Source organism: Giraffa tippelskirchi, chromosome 5 (assembly GCF_054371585.1).
Source record: "Giraffa tippelskirchi isolate mGirTip1 chromosome 5, T2T-mGirTip1v1.2.pri, whole genome shotgun sequence".
Lineage (NCBI taxonomy): Eukaryota > Metazoa > Chordata > Mammalia > Artiodactyla > Giraffidae > Giraffa > Giraffa tippelskirchi.
Genome location: NC_137279.1, coordinates 72,140,787 through 72,159,678, shown reverse-complemented (window position 1 = coordinate 72,159,678; position 18,892 = coordinate 72,140,787). Strand labels below are relative to the sequence as shown.

General features: G+C 37.8%; 1 protein-coding gene across 3 annotated transcripts in view; it reads left to right on the top strand.

Annotated features, from left to right (window-relative positions):
• Positions 1–18,892, top strand: part of LOC145507225 (potassium channel subfamily T member 2) — a 406,914-nt gene that overhangs the window by 308,282 nt on the left and 79,740 nt on the right. For all 3 annotated transcript variants that reach the window (XM_081493298.1, XM_081493297.1, XM_081493299.1), the window contains 3 exons: positions 9,479–9,692; positions 11,893–11,998; positions 18,403–18,575. In XM_081493298.1, the coding sequence (XP_081349424.1) occupies positions 9,479–9,692; positions 11,893–11,998; positions 18,403–18,575 (493 nt within the window). The remainder of the gene's footprint in view (positions 1–9,478; positions 9,693–11,892; positions 11,999–18,402; positions 18,576–18,892) is intronic.

The following is an 18,892-nucleotide window of genomic DNA, read 5'->3' as shown; positions in this document are numbered from 1 at the left end:
GTGGGAGTCATCACAGGGTTCTCAGCAGAGCAATGGCATGGTCTCACCTATGCTGAGCTCCATCTTCAAAAATCACTGTGGCTGATGTTAACAATAGATGCTTAGGGTCAAGGATCCAGTGTATTTTAAATTGGAAGTGGTAGGAGAGAAAAAATTATGGGCATACTTTGAAAGTAGGGTGCCATTATTTACTGCTGAATTAGAAGTGAACTCTAATAGGGAAGTGTGAAGAACTCAAGGATTTTACTATCAGTTCAGTTCAGTTCATTTCAGTTGCTCAGTCATGTCCAGTGCTCTGCAAACCCACGGACTGCAGCACGCCAGGCTTCCCTGTCATCACCAACTCCCAGAGCTTACTCAAATTCATATCCATTGAGTCGCTGATGCCACCCAACCATCTCGTCCTCTGTCATCCCCTTCTCCTCCTGCCTTCAATCTTCCCCAGCATCAGGATCTTTTCCAGTGAGTCAGTTCTTCCCATCAGGTGACCAAATATTGGAGTTTCAGCTTTAGCATCAGTCCTTCCAATGAATATTAAGGACTGATTTCCTATAGGATGGACTGGTTGTTGGATCTCCTTGCTGTGCAATTGACTCTCATGTGTCTCCTTCAACACCACAGTTCAGAAGCATCAGTTCTTCAGCATTCAGCTTTCCTTTTGGTCCAATTCTCACATCCATACATGACTACTGGAAAAAACATAGCTTTGACTAGATGGAATTTGTCAGCAAAGTAATGTCTCTGCTTTTTAATATGCTGTCTAGGTTGGTCATAGTTTTTCTTTCAAGAAGCAAGCATCTTTTAATTTCATAGTTGCAGTCACCATCTGCAGTGATTTTGGAGCCCAAGAAAATAAAGTTTGTCACTGTTTCCACTGTTTCCCCATCTGTTTGCCACGAAGTGATGGGACCAGATGCCATGAACTTCATTTTTTGAATGTTGAGTTTTCAGCCAGCCTTTTCACTGTCCTCTTTCACTTTCAGCAAGAGGCTCTTTAGTTCCTCTTCACTTTCTGCCATAAGGATGGTATCATCTACATATATGAGTTTAGTGATATTTCTTCGAGCAATCTTGATTCCAGTTTGTGCTTCATCCAGTCCAGCATTTCACATGATGTACTCTGCATATAAGTTAAATAAGCAGGGTGACAATATACAGCCTTGATGTACTCCTTTCCCAATTTGGAAAAAGTCTGTTGTTCCATGGCCGATTCTAACTGTTGCTTCTTGACCTGCATAGAGATTTCTCAGGAGGCAGGTAAGGTGGTCTGGCATTCCAGTATCTTTCAGAATTTTCCACAGTTTATTGTGATCCACACAGTCAAAGGCTTTGGCAGAGTCAATAAAGCAGAAGTAGATGTTTGTCTGGAACTCTCTTACTTTTTTGATGATCCAACAGGTGTTTGCAATTTGATCTCTGGTTCCCCTAACTTTTCTAAATCGAGCTTGAACATCTGGAAGTTCACAGTTCATGTAATGTTGAAGCCTCACTTGGAGAATTTTAAGCATTACTTTGCTAGTGTGTGAGATGAGTGCAATTGTGCGGTAGTTTGAGCATTCTTTGGCATTGCCTTTCTTTGGGATTGGAGCGAAAACTGACCTTTTCCAGTCCTGTGGCCACTGCTGAGTTTTCCAAATTTGTTGGCATATTGAGTGCAGCACTTTCAGAACGTCATCTTTTAGGTTTTGAAATAGCTCAACTTGAATTCTATCACTTCCACTAGCTTTGTTTCCTAAGGCCCACTTGTCTTCACATTCCAGGATGTCTGGTTCTAGGTGAGTGATCACACCAGCATGGTTATCTGGGTCATGAAGATCTTTTTTGTTTAGTTCTTCTGTGTATTCTTACCACCTCTTCTTAATATCCTCTACTTCTGCTAGGTCCATACCATTTCTGTCCTTTATTGTGCCCATCTTTGCATGAAATTTTCCCTTGTATCTCTCATTTTCTCAGTAAAGCTTTCTTATCTCTCCTTGCTATTCTTTGGAACTCTGCATTCAAATAGGTATATCTTTCCTTTTCTCCTTTGCCTTTCACCCCTCTTTTCTCAGCTATTTGTAAGGCCTCCTCAGACAACCATTTGCCTTTTTGCATTTCTTTTTCTTGGGGTTGATCTTGATCACCGCCTCCGGTACCATGTCACAAACCTATGTCCATAGTTCATCAGGCACTCTATCAGATCTAATCCCTTGAATCTATTTCTCACTTTCACTCTATAAACATCAGGGATTTGATATAGGTCACGCCTGAATGGTCTAGTGGATTTCCCTACTTTCTTCAATTTCAGTCTGAATTTGGCAATAAGGAGTTCATGACCTGAGCCACAGTCAGCTCCCAGTCATATTTTTGCTGACTGTAAAGAACTTCTCCATGTTTGGCTGCAAAGAATATAACCAATCTGATTTCGGTGCTGACCATCTGGTGATGTCCATGTGTAGAGTCTTCTCTTTTGTGGTTGGAAGAGGGTGTGTGCTATGATCAGTTCGTTCTCTTAGAAAAACTCTATTAGCCTTTGTCCTGCTTCATTTTGTACTCCACGGCCAAATTTGCCTGTTAGTCCAAGTATCTTTTGACTTCCTACTTTTGCATTCCAGTCCCCTATAATGAAAAGGACATCTTTTTTGGGTGTTAGTTCTAGAAGGTCTTGTAAGTCTTCATAGAACCATTCAATTTCAGCTTCTTTATCATTACTGGTCGGGGCATAGACTTGGATTACTCTGATATTGAATGGTTTGCCTTGGAGAAAAACAGAGATCATTCTATTATTTTTGAGATTGCATCCAAGTATTTCATTTTGGACTCTTTCATTGACTATGAGGACTACTCCATATTTTCTAAGGAATTCTTGCCCACAATAGTAGATATAATGGTCATCTGAATTAAATTCTCCTATTCCAGTCCATTTTGGTTCACTGATTCCTAGAATGTCGACGTTCACTCTTGCCATCTCCTGTTTGACCACTTCCAATTTGCTTTGTTTCATGGACCTAACTTCCAGGTTCCTATGCAATATTGCTCTTTACAGCGTGGCACTTGACTTCCATCACCAGTCACATCCACAACTGGACGTTGTTTTCCCTTTGGCTCCGTCTCTTCATTCTTTCTGGAGTTATTTCTCCTCTGATCTCCAGTAGCATTTGGGCACTTACCAACCTGGAGAGTTCATCTTTCAGTGTCATATCTTCTTGCCTTTTCATACTGTTCATGGAGTTCTCAAGGCAAGAATACTGAGGTGGTTTGCCATTCCCTCCTCCAGTGGACCACATTTTTTCAGAACTCTCCACCATGACCTGTCCATCTTGGGTGGCCCTACAAGGCATGGCTCATAGTTTCATTGAGTTTCATTGAGTTAGGGTTTTAGTATAAACAGCAGGAAAATGGGAATAGCCATTCATTTAGATGAGAAAGGTCTGGAGGGAACCAGGGGAGATGTAGAATTCAGTTTGGAATGCAGTGCATTTCAAATTTCTATTAGATATTGAGAGAAAAATGTCAAACAAGAGATTCAATATAATAGTCTAGAGTTCAGGTCCTACTGTATAGCACAGGGGACTATATTCAATATCTTGTGGTAAACCATAATGGAAAAGAATATAAAAAGGAATATCTATATGTGTATAGGCTTCCCTGGTGGCTCAGTCATGAAGAATCCACCTGCTAATGCCAGAGACCTGGGTTTGATCCCTGGGTCGGAAAGATCCCATGAAGGAGGAAATGGCAACCCACTCTAGTGTTATTGCCAGGAAAATTCCATGGACAGAGGAGCCTGGTGCACTACAGTCCATGGGGTCACAAAGAGTCAGACATGACTGAGCACGCACATGTGCATATGTGTATAACTGAGTCACTTCCTTGTACAGCAGAAATTAACACAACTTTGTAAATTGACTCACTTCAATTAGAAAAAAAACACTGAAATGAGTCTAGAGTTCAGGAGAGAGGTGTATGTTGAAAAAATTAATTTTGGATTCCTGAGCTTATGTATTAGGTTTAAAGTCATGAGACTGAACAAGATCATTGAGAAAATGATTGTGGGCAGAAAAGAAATGAAGACAAAGGACCAAATCCTGCAACATGTCAATATTAAATATCAAGGGAATGAGAAGAAACCAGCAGAAGAAATAAAGAAGGAGCTACTGACAAGGGAAACCAGCTGAGTGTCCTGTCCTAGAATTCACATGAATCCACTGTGTGGAGAATGTGGAGTGATGAGGCATGTCTGATGCCTATAATGGTCAAATAACATGAGAATTGAAAGCTGGCCATTGAATTTAACAAAAAATAGATTGTTCTTTATCTTGGTAAGAGTTCTTTCAATGAAGTCGTAAGTGGGGAATCCCGGATCAGAGGGGTTTATGACAAAATGTCAGAAGACAACTTAGGTAAACTAGGTCTAGACAGCTCTCATAAAGTTTTGCTGCATAAGAGAACAGTCTTTTGACTCTGTGGGAAAGGGCGAGGGTGGGAGGATTTGGGAGAATGGCATTGAAACATGTAAATTATCATATGTGAAATGAATTTCCAGTCCAGGTTTGATGCATGAGACAGGGTGCTTGGGGCTGGTGCACTGGGATGACCCAGAGGGATGGGATGGGGAGCGAGGTGGGAGGTGGGGTTCAGGATGGGAAACACATGTACACCCACGGCGGATTCTTGTCAATGTATGGCAAAACCACTACAATATTGTAAAGTAATTAGCCTTCAATTAAAATAAATAAATTTATATTAAAAAAATAAAACAAGTCACATACTAAAAACAACAAAAAAAAGAGCAACGGAAATAAAAATAAACATAAACAAATGGCACCTGAAAGTGAAAGTGACTCAGTTGTGTCTGACTCTGCAACCCCATGGACTATACAGTCCATGAAATTCTCCAGGCAAGAATACTGGGGTGGATAGCCTTTCCCTTCTCCAGGGGATCTTCCTAACCCAGGGCTCAGACCTAATTAAACTCAAAAGCTTTTGCACAGCAAAGGAAACCATAAACAAAATGACAAAAACCCACAGAATGGGAGAAAATGTTTGCAAAAGATGTGACCAACTAGAGATTAGTCTCCAAAATTTACAAACAGCTCAAAAGGCTTAATATTATCAAAACAAACAACCCAACCCAAAAATAGGTGGAAGACCTAAACATTTCTCCAAAGAAGACCTACAGATGGCCAAGAGCCACATGAAAAGATATTCAACATCAATAATTTTTAGAGAAATACAAATCAAAACTAAAATGAGATATTACCTAACACCAGTCAAAATGTCTATCATCAAAAAAAATCCACAAACAATAAATGAGTGTAGAGAGAAGGGACCCCCTCCTACACTGTTAGTGGGGATGTAAATTGGTAAACCACCAAGGAAAACAGTATGAAGTTTCCTTAAGAAACTAAAACTAGACCCAGCAACCCCACTCCTGGGCATATATCTGGAGGAAAACAAAACTTGACACATGCACCTCAGTGTTACAGCACTATTTACCATAGCCAAGAAGTAGAAGCAACCTAAGTGGCCATCAATGGAAGAAGAGATAAAGATGTGGTACATATATACAATGGAATATTACTTAGCCATGAAAAACAGTGAAATAATGCCATTTGCAGCAACATGGATAGACCTAAATATTGTCATATTGAGTAAAGTAAGCCAGACAAAAGATAAATATTATATGATATAACTTATATGTGGAAGCTAAAAAAATATGATACAAATGACCTTGTTTATAACACAGAAACAGACTCACAGAGACTTAGAGAACTAATTATAGTTACTGGGGAGAGGTCAGGGCTGGGGAAACATAGGGAGTTTGGGACTGACATGTACACACTGCCATATTTAAAATGGATAACCTACTGTTTGGTGCAGGGAACTCTGCTCGATACTATGCAACAGCCTAAGCAGGAAAAGAATTCAAAAGGGCAATAACTGAATCACCTGCTGTCCACTTGAAACTAACACAACGTTGTTAGTCAGGTGTACTCCAATATAAAAGAAAAAGTTAAAGAAATAAGTAGAATGTATAACAAAACAGCATATTAAAAAGCAGAGACGCTACTTTGCCAACAAAGGTCCATCTAGTCAAGGTTATGGTTTTCCCAGTAGTCATGTATGGATGTGAGAGTTGGACTATAAAGAAAGCTGAGCGCCGAAGAATTGATGCTGTTGAACTGTGGTGTTGGAGAAGGCTATTGAGAGTCCCTTGGAATGTAAGGAGATCCAACCAGCCTATCCTAAAGGAGATCGGTCCTGAATGTTCATTGGAAGGACTGATGTTGAAGCAGAAACTCCAACACTTTGGCCACCTGATGCAAAGGACTGACTCATTTGAAAAGCCCCTGACACTGGGAAAGATTGAAGGCAGGAGGAGAAGGAGACTATAGAGGATGAGATGGTTGGATGGCATCACCGACTCAGTGGATATGAGTTTGGGTAAACTCCGGGAGTTGGTGATGGACAAGGAGGCCTAGCGTACTTCGGTCCATGGGGTCTCAAAGAGTCAGACACGGCTGAGCGACTGAACTGAACTGAACTGAGCTAACAAAACAGACTCACAGAGAACAAACTAGTGGTTAGCAGTGGGGAGAGTGTCAAAATAGGTGAAGGGAATTAAGAGGTACAGACTACCAGATACAAGGATATAATGTATAGCACAAAGAATATTGTCAATACTTTATAATAACTTATATGGGGTATAATCTATAAAAACATTGAATCACTATGTTGTACACCTGAAACTAACATAAGATTGTAAGTCAACTTACTTCCGTTAAAAACAAAACAGAACTAGGTAAGACGACACAGCGTTGGTGTACAAGGAAAACAGTGAAAGACAGTGGGTAATGGACTCTGAAGATGAATGACACAGAGCTGGGATGTGATAAGGGGTGAAGGGAAAATGCTCTGAAAGAAACAGTGAGAACCTTGAGGGTATTTCCCCACTTCTAAAACACAGGCACTCTTTCGGTGTTGCAACCTTCAGAAAGGAGAGATGTCAGAGAAGAGCCAGGTTTTGTTAGGGGAAGGAAAGGTGCAAAGAAGAAATGTTTCTGTAATTGTAACTGCTTTTAAAACTGTGTCTTCCCTGCTAAATTTTGATTTTTCATGATCACATCCCCCCATACTCAGCTTGGTGCCAAATATCAGTGTGGGCAGAATTATCAGGAAGTCACCAAGTTTCCTGTGTTGAGCAGGAAGATGATAAAGAGGTAGTTGGAAGTGATGTGGAGACAAATATATTTGAGAGGGGGTGAAATTCAAAGAACATGGCTCCTTGGGAAGTAGGTGGGGATTTAATCCTCAAAACAAAAGTAGGGTTAAGTTTAACATAAATGTGGATGTGTCTCTTTCCTTCCAAACAGAAATAAAAGGATCTGAAGCTTTCTTGTTTACTTGGTTGAAGATAGAGAATTGAAGGATTTCTTCAATAGAAAGACAACTTTCTTTCAAAAGATAAAAATAATCTTACTTCAAAAGATAACTTTTCCCTCTGAATTATACAATGTGGTCATCTGCAGAGGATAAACGTCATAAATGTGGATTTTAATTCATAATACTAGGATGCAAATCATATCATATGGTTTTATTTTGATAAATCAAATTTATAAAATTTAATGATTAATCATATCCATTCACCTGATTAATGGAAAATTTAATCTCATTTTCTCTAGGATCCCCATCTCCCTCCCAAGATGGATTGAACTATAAATTAATCCTTATTTGCTGTGCTGAAAAGTTGCTGGAATGCACAGTTTCTGATACCAACCTCTTTTACCTTTGCTCAGATATGGTGGTCCTCACATTGTTTTCTTGGGCACAGTCATTATAGACACATTGTGTCATGCCCCTCACAGGTGTCTTCCCTATTAACAGCAGTCACACCAGGCTCCCTCTCCCTCTAATTTGAGTGCCAGGTACAGTATTTTTAGAGGTCCTAGTGTCTGAAACTTGAGTCCCACATTTATTTCAATATTGAGGAACACCCAGATGGAGAACTCAGATGGTCTCCCCAGTCTTGGTCCTATCAACTCTCACATTCAGAAACATTGCCTTTTAATCCCTTCTTCTGTGTTGTTGCTGTTCAGTCATGTCTGACCTTTGCAACCCCATGACTGCAGCATGCCAGGCTTCCCTGTCCATCACCAACTCCAGGAGCTTGCTCAAACTCATGTCTGTCAAGTTGGTGATGCCATCCAAGCATCTTATCCTCTGTCACCCCCTTCTTCTGCTCTCAGTCTTTGCCAGCATCAAGGTATTTCTCAGAGGTTTTTAGAATTCAGTTGCTAACTTCTTTGTCCATGCTAAAGAAAGAGATATTAAAACCCCTGAGGTTTTTTCCTCCCTTTAAAATCACAGGCTTTTACAGTGAAGAAGGTTGCAAGATCAGACAGAGTTTCAAGGAAATGGAGAGCATTTTAATAGTTGCTTCAAAAAATAAAACAAAATGGAGACTCAGGGCTTTCAGAAGGATGGCCAGCTATCCATAAATACATAAATGAAGTTAGTGATAGTGAAATATGATGGCAGTCATCCGTTAGATTGAGTTTTTCCTCCAGAAAGGGAGAGACAGTCACTTTCCATAAATTGATGTTTATACTAATTTTTAAATGTTACTTAAAAATCTCAGAGGAATTTATTTCTTCCATTTACTGTTCCTTGAGTATTCCAAGGATTCAAAGCCTTAAGCTATTTAAATTCTCTGTTCTTACTGCCTCAAGGCATTTCCATGACTTGTGTGCTCACGATTTTCTTTTTATGTCAAAAAATCAAATGTAATGAGTTCAGAGTATAGCTTCTCATCACTGGGTGAAAAGTTCATCCTTTCCCCTGTTTCCTGTCCCCACTATACTACATCACATAACAAAATTCTGTTTTATTTTCTGCATAGTATTTAGCATTATCGATAATTAATTTTTCCATTTCTTTGTCCATTTGATTATCTTAAAGACAAATCCATATGCATAGGAACATTGTCTACCTTATTCCTTGAATATCTTGAGTGCCTGGAATTGTGCTTGCCACAGAAAAGGGCTTAATAAATATAAACATTAATTTTTCTAATATTAAAAACTACTTATAAATCAGTAAAAGAAAGATAACTCAACAATATAAGGAGAAAATATATAATGAGAGATCTACAAAAGTGAAATGGACAAACAATTTTCATTAATTTAAGATAAATATAAATTTAAACAATTTTTAAAACTTAAATGTCTAAGTATTTTAAGAATTCACAAATCTTATGTTTCATACTATAGACCTAGTTGCAACAAATACACTTTTGCACAAATACAGAATTTTTTATCCCTGTGGGTAAAAATGCTCAAACGAAAAAGAAGTAAATCACTTTTGAGATTAAAGGATAAACAGTGCATAGTATATTTCCTGGTTATACTGACTGTGTTTCATCTCACTTTAATCACTAAATGATTGACAGTCCTGTAGGTGGCAAACACTGATGGATTTTCATTTCTCGTTGTTCCAGGTACTGTGGCCATAGACTTGCAAGACACGAGCTGCAGATCAGCAAGTGGCCCTACCCTGTCTCTTCCTACAGAAGGAAGTAAAGAAGTCAGAAGACCCAGCATTGCTCCCGTTTTAGAGGTTGCAGACACGTCATCCATTCAAACATGTGATCTTTTAAGTGATCAATCAGAAGATGAAACTACACCAGATGAAGAAATGTCCTCGAACTTGGAGTATGTTTGTAAGGTTTACTGGGACTTGTGCTTGCCATGAAAAACTAATGTCCTTCCCTTCTGGACATCCCAGAATCAGTCCTACATACTTCTTCCAAAACACCCTTCTTATTAGCCAGTATCTCTCTTGATGATAAAGTATTCTAAGCCCTTGAATTTCTGGCTTCAACAGCTATTTACAGCTTCATTTTTCTCTATGTTAGCCTTTATCCTTAAAGAAAAAAATATGTATATCAGTATTTCCATGATAAATCTATATCACATTTTACATTTTCTTCTTTAAGGAGACAGTTTGTATTTTTCATTTTTTATTAAAATAAATAAAAATGTTTTTATTAAATTATAATATACCTTCTACCTTTCATTTGTTTTTCTACTTCCATATTGAAGTTCAATCAATTATGTAGTAATATGTAATGCAGCTTCTTCCATTAAGCTCTTGTTTTTCTCAGCACTCAGGAATCTTTTTTACTTAATATACATCAATAATGTTTTGAATGAATGAATAAATGAAGTACAGTTCTCTTAACTAAGGTTTCATAATAAAAAGTATCAACATTTAAGCTAGTAATCACATTTTAGCCTACAGTAGAGTTTGTTTACTTGTCTTATTCATGTATTATGTTGATATTTCTTAAGGAAAGCACAGTGTTCAAATGCCTTGACAGTGGAGTCTGAAGGAATTTGTGTACCATGGCAGTTTCACTTTATACTGGTTGTGTACAAGTGGCTTTGTTTAAAATCATCTGACCTACAATGCTTTATTTGTAAATAGGGTTCATAAGAAGATTAATTGAAATAATGGAGAAATGTACTTAGAACAATGGTTTGTGCAGAGTAAGCATTCAGTGAGTATTAATTACTATTAGGTATAGTACTAGTCATAGTGGCAATGGTAACATCACTCAAGCACTTCTAATATTTTTCATGTTATAGAAATTCAGTCAATGTTGAATTGAACTAAAATATGCTGAAATATAATTGGAACTTAGAAAAATTCTTCTATTAATCTTTCACACTTTCAAATATGTATTACAAGAAACTTAGACATATCCACAGAAGACAATTTCACTCTCCAAGAAACTAATAATACTCAAATAGATTTATGAAATATTTGACAAGAAGAAGGAGCAGTTTGACCACTAGTATATTTCTAGAAATGGTGCTGTGATAGATATTATTTCTTTACATGTACTTCAGAAATAATTGAGAGGTGGAATATTTTTATTTTTAGAAAAATGGAAAAGACATTGAAGTAATAGAGGAGACTGTCAACTTCTAAATTTGCAAAATATTCTCCATTTTACTGTCTTAGCTAATGATGTCTGGAAAATAGTTCTAACTAGGGTTGAAATTTCTTGGTTTGAAAGATGAATTTTCTTCATCATAAAAGAGCTTTCATATTGGATAAAATAACTTTTCCTCCACTAAATTTTCTTTTATCTCTTAATTTTCATGTATGCTGTTACTTTGATAGCTTTGCTTTGAAAATTTTATAGCCATAATGTGCAGGTGACTATCTTGTAAAGTCAATAAACAAACTGAATATCTTTGATAATATTTAAACATTATTTCACCAATAACTCTGGTTTTGGTGTGGGTCTAATGGAATAGCTCACTCAACCATTTACTCTTTTTTTCTAGAAAAAAAAAAACAACCATGATTCATGAATATTGATAGAGTGAATCATAATAATGAATTTTGCTCTAAATATGTTTTATAAAATTAAATTGCTATTTTCTAAAATCTATACAAATCTTTTAAACTGAAGATTGTAAAGGACCAGTTAGTAAATATTTTAGACTTTATGGTCTTTGCTTCAACTCTTCAACTCTGTTTCTGAAGATGAAGCCTCCCAAAGACAATTCATAAGATGAGTGAGCATGGCCGTATTCAACAGAATTTCAGTTGTGGACACTGAAATTTAAATTTCATTTAATTTTCACATGATATGAAATAGTACTCTTCTTTTGACTTTTTCCAACCATTTCAACATATGAAAACTAGTTCACAAAACCATGTGATGAGTCAGCTTTGGTCCATGGCCCTTGTTCTAAATTGTTTCTTCATCAAAATATAATTGCAACACAAAGCGTTACTGCATCTAAATTTGTCAAAGTGAGGAATGTGACTATAACTGAATTGTCAGACTTTGCCTGCATTATACAAGGTAATTCAGTATTTCATATTGTTTTACAGATATGCTAAAGGCTACCCACCTTACTCTCCATACATAGGAAGTTCACCCACTTTTTGTCATCTCCTTCATGAAAAAGTGCCATTTTGCTGCTTAAGGCTAGACAAGGTAAGCACTTGGGGCTGTTATTTTCTGTAAAACTAAAATGATGGCATCATGTAGTTGCATGCATTTAAATAATTTTGTACAATTTTTTGACTGAAATGTGCTTATGGAGTATTATCTTTCAAATGTAAATGTAATCCATAATGTGAATTTTACTTTTATAATGGCACTAATGATTACCTCAGTGCTTTACCCTCCACTGATGTACTTGAGGAGTTGATCAGTCATGTTTTTAAAAGGAAAACAAAGGTGCCAGAGCCACAAACCAGAGTCCTCCGCAGATCATTTTGGCCAAATATGCTCTATGTATTTTACTAGGCATTTTTGCCTCAAATCTCATAGTGGAATTGCTTGATGTGATGCAAGTTAGGTAGTCTATGTGTTGTTCACAAAGATTCATTATTGACTAGACTGACTGGAAGGGTCTTGTTTAATGACTCCTTCTCTGAAGATTTTATACTGGTTTTTGGTTCCTGGCTGGATGTTCAGGAGAAACCATCCAAAACAGAAAAACTATAAGGAAGTGGGCATTTTTATCTCTTTCACACCATGGCCATTGGGCACAACCTGTGTAAGAATTTGTTTCCCTGATGAATAAGAAAGCACATAAAAAGAAGACTCTGCAACCCCCCACCTCCCAGAAATTAAAACATGCCACTAATTCTAACCAGGAATTTCTTCTTTTATTCTAAATTTTGGAGTTACCTGGTATCAAAATCCCAGCTCTATGCTTACCGGCTTTACAATTTGGAGAGATAACTTTATCACTAAATTTTAGTTTCCATTTGTGTGTGTGTTTAGTCATAAAGTGCTCCCTTGGTGGCTCACATGGTAGCGAATCCTCCTGCAATGCAGGAGACCTGTATTCAATCCCTGGGTTGGGAAGATCCCCAGAGGAGGGTATGGCAACCCACTCCAGTATTCTTGCCTGGAGAATCCCATGAACAGAGGAGTCAAGCTGGTTTCAGTCCATGGGGTCGCAAGGAGTTAGACAAGACTTATCAACTTACCACAAGCAGGGAGCCCAGGAGAGCTCAGTCAGTAGATCATCATACTTTTAATCTGAGGTTCCAGGGTTCAAATCACTGTTAGGGCAAGGTTGGCCTTTTGGGCTTCCCTGGTTCTCAGTCCATAAAAGATTCTCCTGTAATGCAGGAGAATGTGGGTTCAATCCTTGGGTCAAGCAGATCCCCTGGAGAAGGAAACCAACTCCAGTATTCTTGCCTGGAGAATACCATGGACAGAGGAGCCTGGCAGGCTACAGTCCATTGGATCCCAAGAGTTGAACATGACTTAGTGACTAAACTACCATGCAGGGAACCTGATACAAGAAAAAGCTAGGCTTTCAGAGGTGAGTCTTGTTGAAGGAGAAATGGAGTCTTTCAAAGCCAAAAGACGACACTCTGTCTCTAAGAAGGAGAAGTTTCTGGTTGTTGTTGATTAGTCTATGACATCTGGGATTATCCATTCTTTAGGTGGCACCAGTCTGGTTGGTGCCATTTCTTAGAAGGAATGGAGTAGCCATCATAGTCAACAAAAGAGTCTGAAATGCAGTACTTTGATGCAATCTCAAAAACGACAGAATGATCTCTGTAAGTTTCCAAGGCAAACCATTCAATATTACAGTAATCTATGCCCCGACCAGTAATGCTGAAGTAGCTGAAATTGAACAATTCTATGAAGACCTACAAGACCTGCTAGAACTAACACCAAGAAAAGATGTCCTTTTTCATTATAGGGGATTGGAATGCAAAAGTAGGAAGTCAAGAAATACCTGGAGTAATGGGCAAACTTGGCCTTGGAGTACAGAATGAAGTAGGGGAAAGGCTAATAGAGTTTTGCCAAGACAATGCACTAGTCATAGCAAACACCCTCTTCCAACAACACAAGAGAAGACTCTACAGGTGGACATCACCAGACGGTCAATACTGAAATCAGATTGATTCTATTCTTTACAGCCAAAGATGGAGAAGCTCTACACATTGAGCAAAAACAAGACTGGGAGCTGACTGTGGCTCAGATCATAACTCCTTATGCCAAATTCAGACTTAAATTGAAGAAAGAGAAAGCCACTAGACCATTCAGGTATGACCTAAATCAAATCCTCTGCGATTATAGAGTGGAAGAGAGAGATAGATTCAAGGGATTAAATCTGATAGGCAGTCTGTCTACACAGACTGCCTGAAGAACTATGGACAGAGGTTTGTGACATTGTACAGGAGGCAATGATCAAGAACATTCCAAAGAAAAAAGAATTGCAAAAAGGCAACATAGTTTACTGAAGAGGCCTTACAAATAGCTATGAGAAGAGAAGTGAAAGGCAAAGGAGAAAAGGAAAGATATACCCATTTGAATGCAGAGTTCCAAAGAATAGCAAGGAGAGATAAGAAAGCCTTCCTCAGCGATCAGTGCAAAGAAATAGAAGAAAACAATAGAATGAGGAAGACTAGGGATCTCTTCAAGAAAATGAGAGATACTAAGGGAACATTTCATACAAAGATGGGCTCAATAAAGGACAGAAATGGTAGGGACCTAACAGAAGCAGAAGATTTTAAGAAGAGGTGTCAAGAATACACAGAAGAACTATACAAAAAAAGATCTTTATGACCCAGATCATCACAATGGTGTGATCATTCACCTAGAGCCAGACATCCTGGAATGTGAAGTTAAGTGGGCCTTAGAAAGCATCACTACAAACAAAGCTAGTGGAGGTGATCGAATTTCAGTTGAGCGATTTCAAATCCTAAAAGATGATGCTGTGAAAGTGCTGCCCTCAATATGTGAGCAAATGTGGAAAACTCAGCAGTGGCCACAGGACTGGAAAAGGTCAGCTTTCATTCCAATCCCAAGGAAAGGCAATGCCAAAGAATGCTCAAACTACTGCACAGTTGCACTCATCTCACACGCTAGCAAACTAATGCTCAAAATTTTTCAAGCCAGGCTTCAATAGTACTTAAACCGTGAACTTCCAGATAGTCAAGCTGGATTTAGAAAAGGCAGAGGAACCAGGGAGCAAATTGCCAACATCCGTTGGATCATCCAAAAAGCAAAAGAGTTCCAGAAAAATATCTACTGCTTTATTGACTATGACAAAGCCTTTGAGTGTGTGGATCAAAAAAACTGTGGAAAATTCTTAAAGAGATGGGAATCCCAGACCACCTGACCTGCCTCTTGAGAAATCTGTATGCAGGTCAGGAAGCAACAGTTAGAACTGGACGTGGAACAACAAAGTGTTTCCAAATTGGGAAAGGAGTACGTAAAGGCTGTATATTGTCACCATGCTTATTTAACTTATATGCAGAGTACATCATGAGAAACACTGGGCTGGATGAAGCACAAGCTGAAATCAAGATTGCCAGGAGAAATATCAATAACCTCAGATATGAGGTGACACCACCCTTATGGTAGAAAGTGAAGAAGAACTAAAGAGCCTCTTGATGAAAGTGAAAGAGGAGAGTGAAAAAGTTGGCTTAAAGCTCAACGTTCAGAAAACTAAGATCATGGCATCTGGTCCCATCACTTCATGGCAAATCGGTGGGGAACAGTGGAAACTGTGGCAGACATTATTTTTGAGGGCTCTGAAATCACTGCAGATGGTGACTGCAGCCATGAAATTAAAAGACACTTGCTCCTTGGAAGAAAAGTTATGACCAACCTAGACAGCATATTAAAAAGCAGAGACATTACTTTGCCAACAAAGGTCCGTCTAGTTAAAGCTATGGTTTTTCCAGTAGTCGTGTATGGATGTGAGAGTTGGACTATAAAGAAAGGTGAGCACTGAAGAATTGATGCTTTTGAACTGTGCTGTTGGAGAAGACTCCTGAGTGTCCCATGTACCACAAGGAGATCCAACCAGTCCACCCTAAAGGAAGTCAGTCCTGGGTGTTCATTGGAAGGACTGATGTTGAAGCTGAAACTCCAATACTTTCGCCACCTGATGGGAAGAACTGACTCATTTGAAAAGACCCTGATGCTGGGAAAGATTGAAGGCAGGAGGAGAAATGGTCCACAGAGGATGAGATGGTTGGATGGCATCATCAACTCAATGGACATGAGTTTGAGTAAACTCCGGGAGTTGGTGATGGACAGGGAGGCATGTCATGCTGCAGACATGGGGCCACACAACTGAGTGGCTGAACTGAGCTGAGTCTGGTTGGAGGTGGTGGTCTGCTCTGTAAATGAGTACCCACTTTGCAATTAGAGGGTGGGGTTAGGCAGCCAACCCTGCTGCATCTATGGAGTCTGTGAACAAGCATTTTTTGCCCAGTCCACTTTACATGAGCATCAGCAGGCTCCTTCCTGGACAAGGTTTATCAATAGTAAATTCCATGTTATATCCTCATGTTATTTTTTCTTGCTAATTACACTGCTTCTAAGTTTCCTAAAATAGTTCTTTTTCTTCACTTGATCTCATATAAAAATGAAGTTCTTAATAATCTCAGCCCCAACCTGGCACCTTCCCCTTCCATGACCTCTTTGTAAAGGACCTAAATTTATGTGGCCTCAGATCCTCTTTATACTTAACAGTTCTCCAATGGTGCTTCCAGTGGTGACCTATTGTCCTTCTCCTTTATCATTTCCTGTGCTCTGTTCTTTCTTATGCCTCAATTCTACTTTCTGGATTGATCTTTCCACTTTCATGATCACAGCTTTAGAAATCTTGCTAATGAAATCCTATAGTGATACATTCTTTCCATTTCATTTTTCTAGATATGTCCTTATTTTGTCCTCCTTCCTAAAGACTAGTTTGACTGGGTATCCAATTCCAGGTTCTGAGTTTTTTTTTTCTTTCAACATGTTAGGATTTTATTCACTGCCTTCTGTGCTGCACACCCTGGTGAGAAGTCAGCCATTGTTCTAATTTGTGTTTCTTGTAGGTACAGCTCTTTTTTCTCTACAGCTGCTTTTAAGGTTTTCTTCTTGTCTTGATTGCCCTGCAGTATAACAATGTGTATGACCCTGGATTTCTCTTTATTTATTTGGATTAGGATTCATTTGGTTTCCAGAACCTGATGATTTGCATGCTTCATTAATTCTAGAAAAGCCTTAGTCGATCTTTACATGAATAGTGATTCTCATCTTTTTTTCAGACATTCTGTTTAAATGTGTATTAGACATTATCACATTGTCTTCTCACACATCTTAATTTTTTCCATACTACTTTCTCTTTTCTTCTTGTATTCTGAATAATTACTTCAACTCAATCATGCAGTTGATCCCTTCAGATGAAGAGAATGTGCAATTTAAATCATTTTTTGAATTTCTGTTTTAAGTTGTGATACTTTTTAATTCCAGACTAGAGTATTTGTAATTTTTTAAACATCTACCCGAATATTTCCAATATCCTCTTGTTCTTTCTTCATACTTTAAATGTTCTCTTCTATTTCCTTAAAAGTAGTAAACATGCTCGCTTTCTATTCTGAATCTAGTAACAAGGAAGTCTGTAATATTTGTGAGTCTAATTCTGTTGCTTATTGTTTCTGCTGACTCGAGGTACCTTGTTCCCAGAAAATGTTTTGCAATTTTTCATTCAGGAATGAAGGCAGAGAATATTACAGAGTTGATAATGAATCCACAGAGAATCAACCAATCTCAGCCCAAATAAAAAGAAACCTACATAAAGATATAAAGTTTAAAAAGCCAGAATGCTAAAGCAGTTCTCCAGGCAGATAATTTTATTTAAAAGGATCTTGATTTAATAATGCCAAGTCCAGTAAATTCTAGCTCTCTTGGAAGTAGCAAAATACCCTCAGGAAACACATTTTGGTAATGTGTTATTATGTTGTTCTTGTTCTTGTTAGCATTAGTGTTTTACTTTTGAATATGTACATCATTATCTTGCCGGCCGAAGTAAACTTTTAGACAATTACGTTTTGTTTGTTTTGTAATGAAAAAAATCCCTTTCAATATCTATCCTTTTGGTATTCAGTTCTTGGAATGTTGTAGGATTACTTAATTATAATGTTACTCTATTTCTGGAATGAAAGTCAGAAGTAGGTTATTTTTCCAGCTTTCGTGAATTATGATTGACAAATAAGAATTATGTATATTTGAGGTATTTAACATGATGCTTTGATATATGTATACATTGTGATGATTCTTTAATGTTGATACCCAGATGTCATCTAGGGGCAAGTTCCACTTTGCAGCAGAATGTGTGTACACGCATACCACTGCCTTTTCATTCCCACATATCAGGGTGCATACCTGGAATTCATTGGTTTTCTCCATGCACACCTTCAGGCTGGAGAATTAGGCATACAAAAGTGTAACTATTTTCAAATTGATTAGAAAACAAAGGATTCACTAGGATGGACTAATTTCACATTTCTCTGTCTCCTAAATTTTTTCACTCAATTTTTGTGGTATATAAAATGGTATTTCTATGTATAATTTTTCTTCTCTAGAGTTGCCAGCATAACTACTATGAGGACGCAAAAGCCTATGGATTCAAAAATAAGCTAATTATAGTTGCAGCTGAAACAGCTGGAAATGGATTGTATAATTTTATTGTTCCTCTCAGGGCTTATTATAGACCAAAGAAAGAACTTAATCCTGTAATACTGCTATTGGATAACCCGTAAGTATATCTTAAAATACACAAGCAAGACAAAAATTTGTTAATATTTTATAAAAATAATTTCATTTAAAATTAAATTTAGAATTTATAATATTTTAAATCAGAAACATTATGGCATATATGGGAGATATAGTCTGCTGTGGTACAAAACAATCATTGAATATCATTGTGTTTCACAAATACAACTTAAAATACAACAAGAGCACTCTGAGCCTTTTATTTAAGACTATTTTTGCAAATGGTCATCTCTCTACCAGTGGGAAACATGCCACTGAAATAATTACAGTTATTTTCCTTAAATTAATCAACTAGCCTGG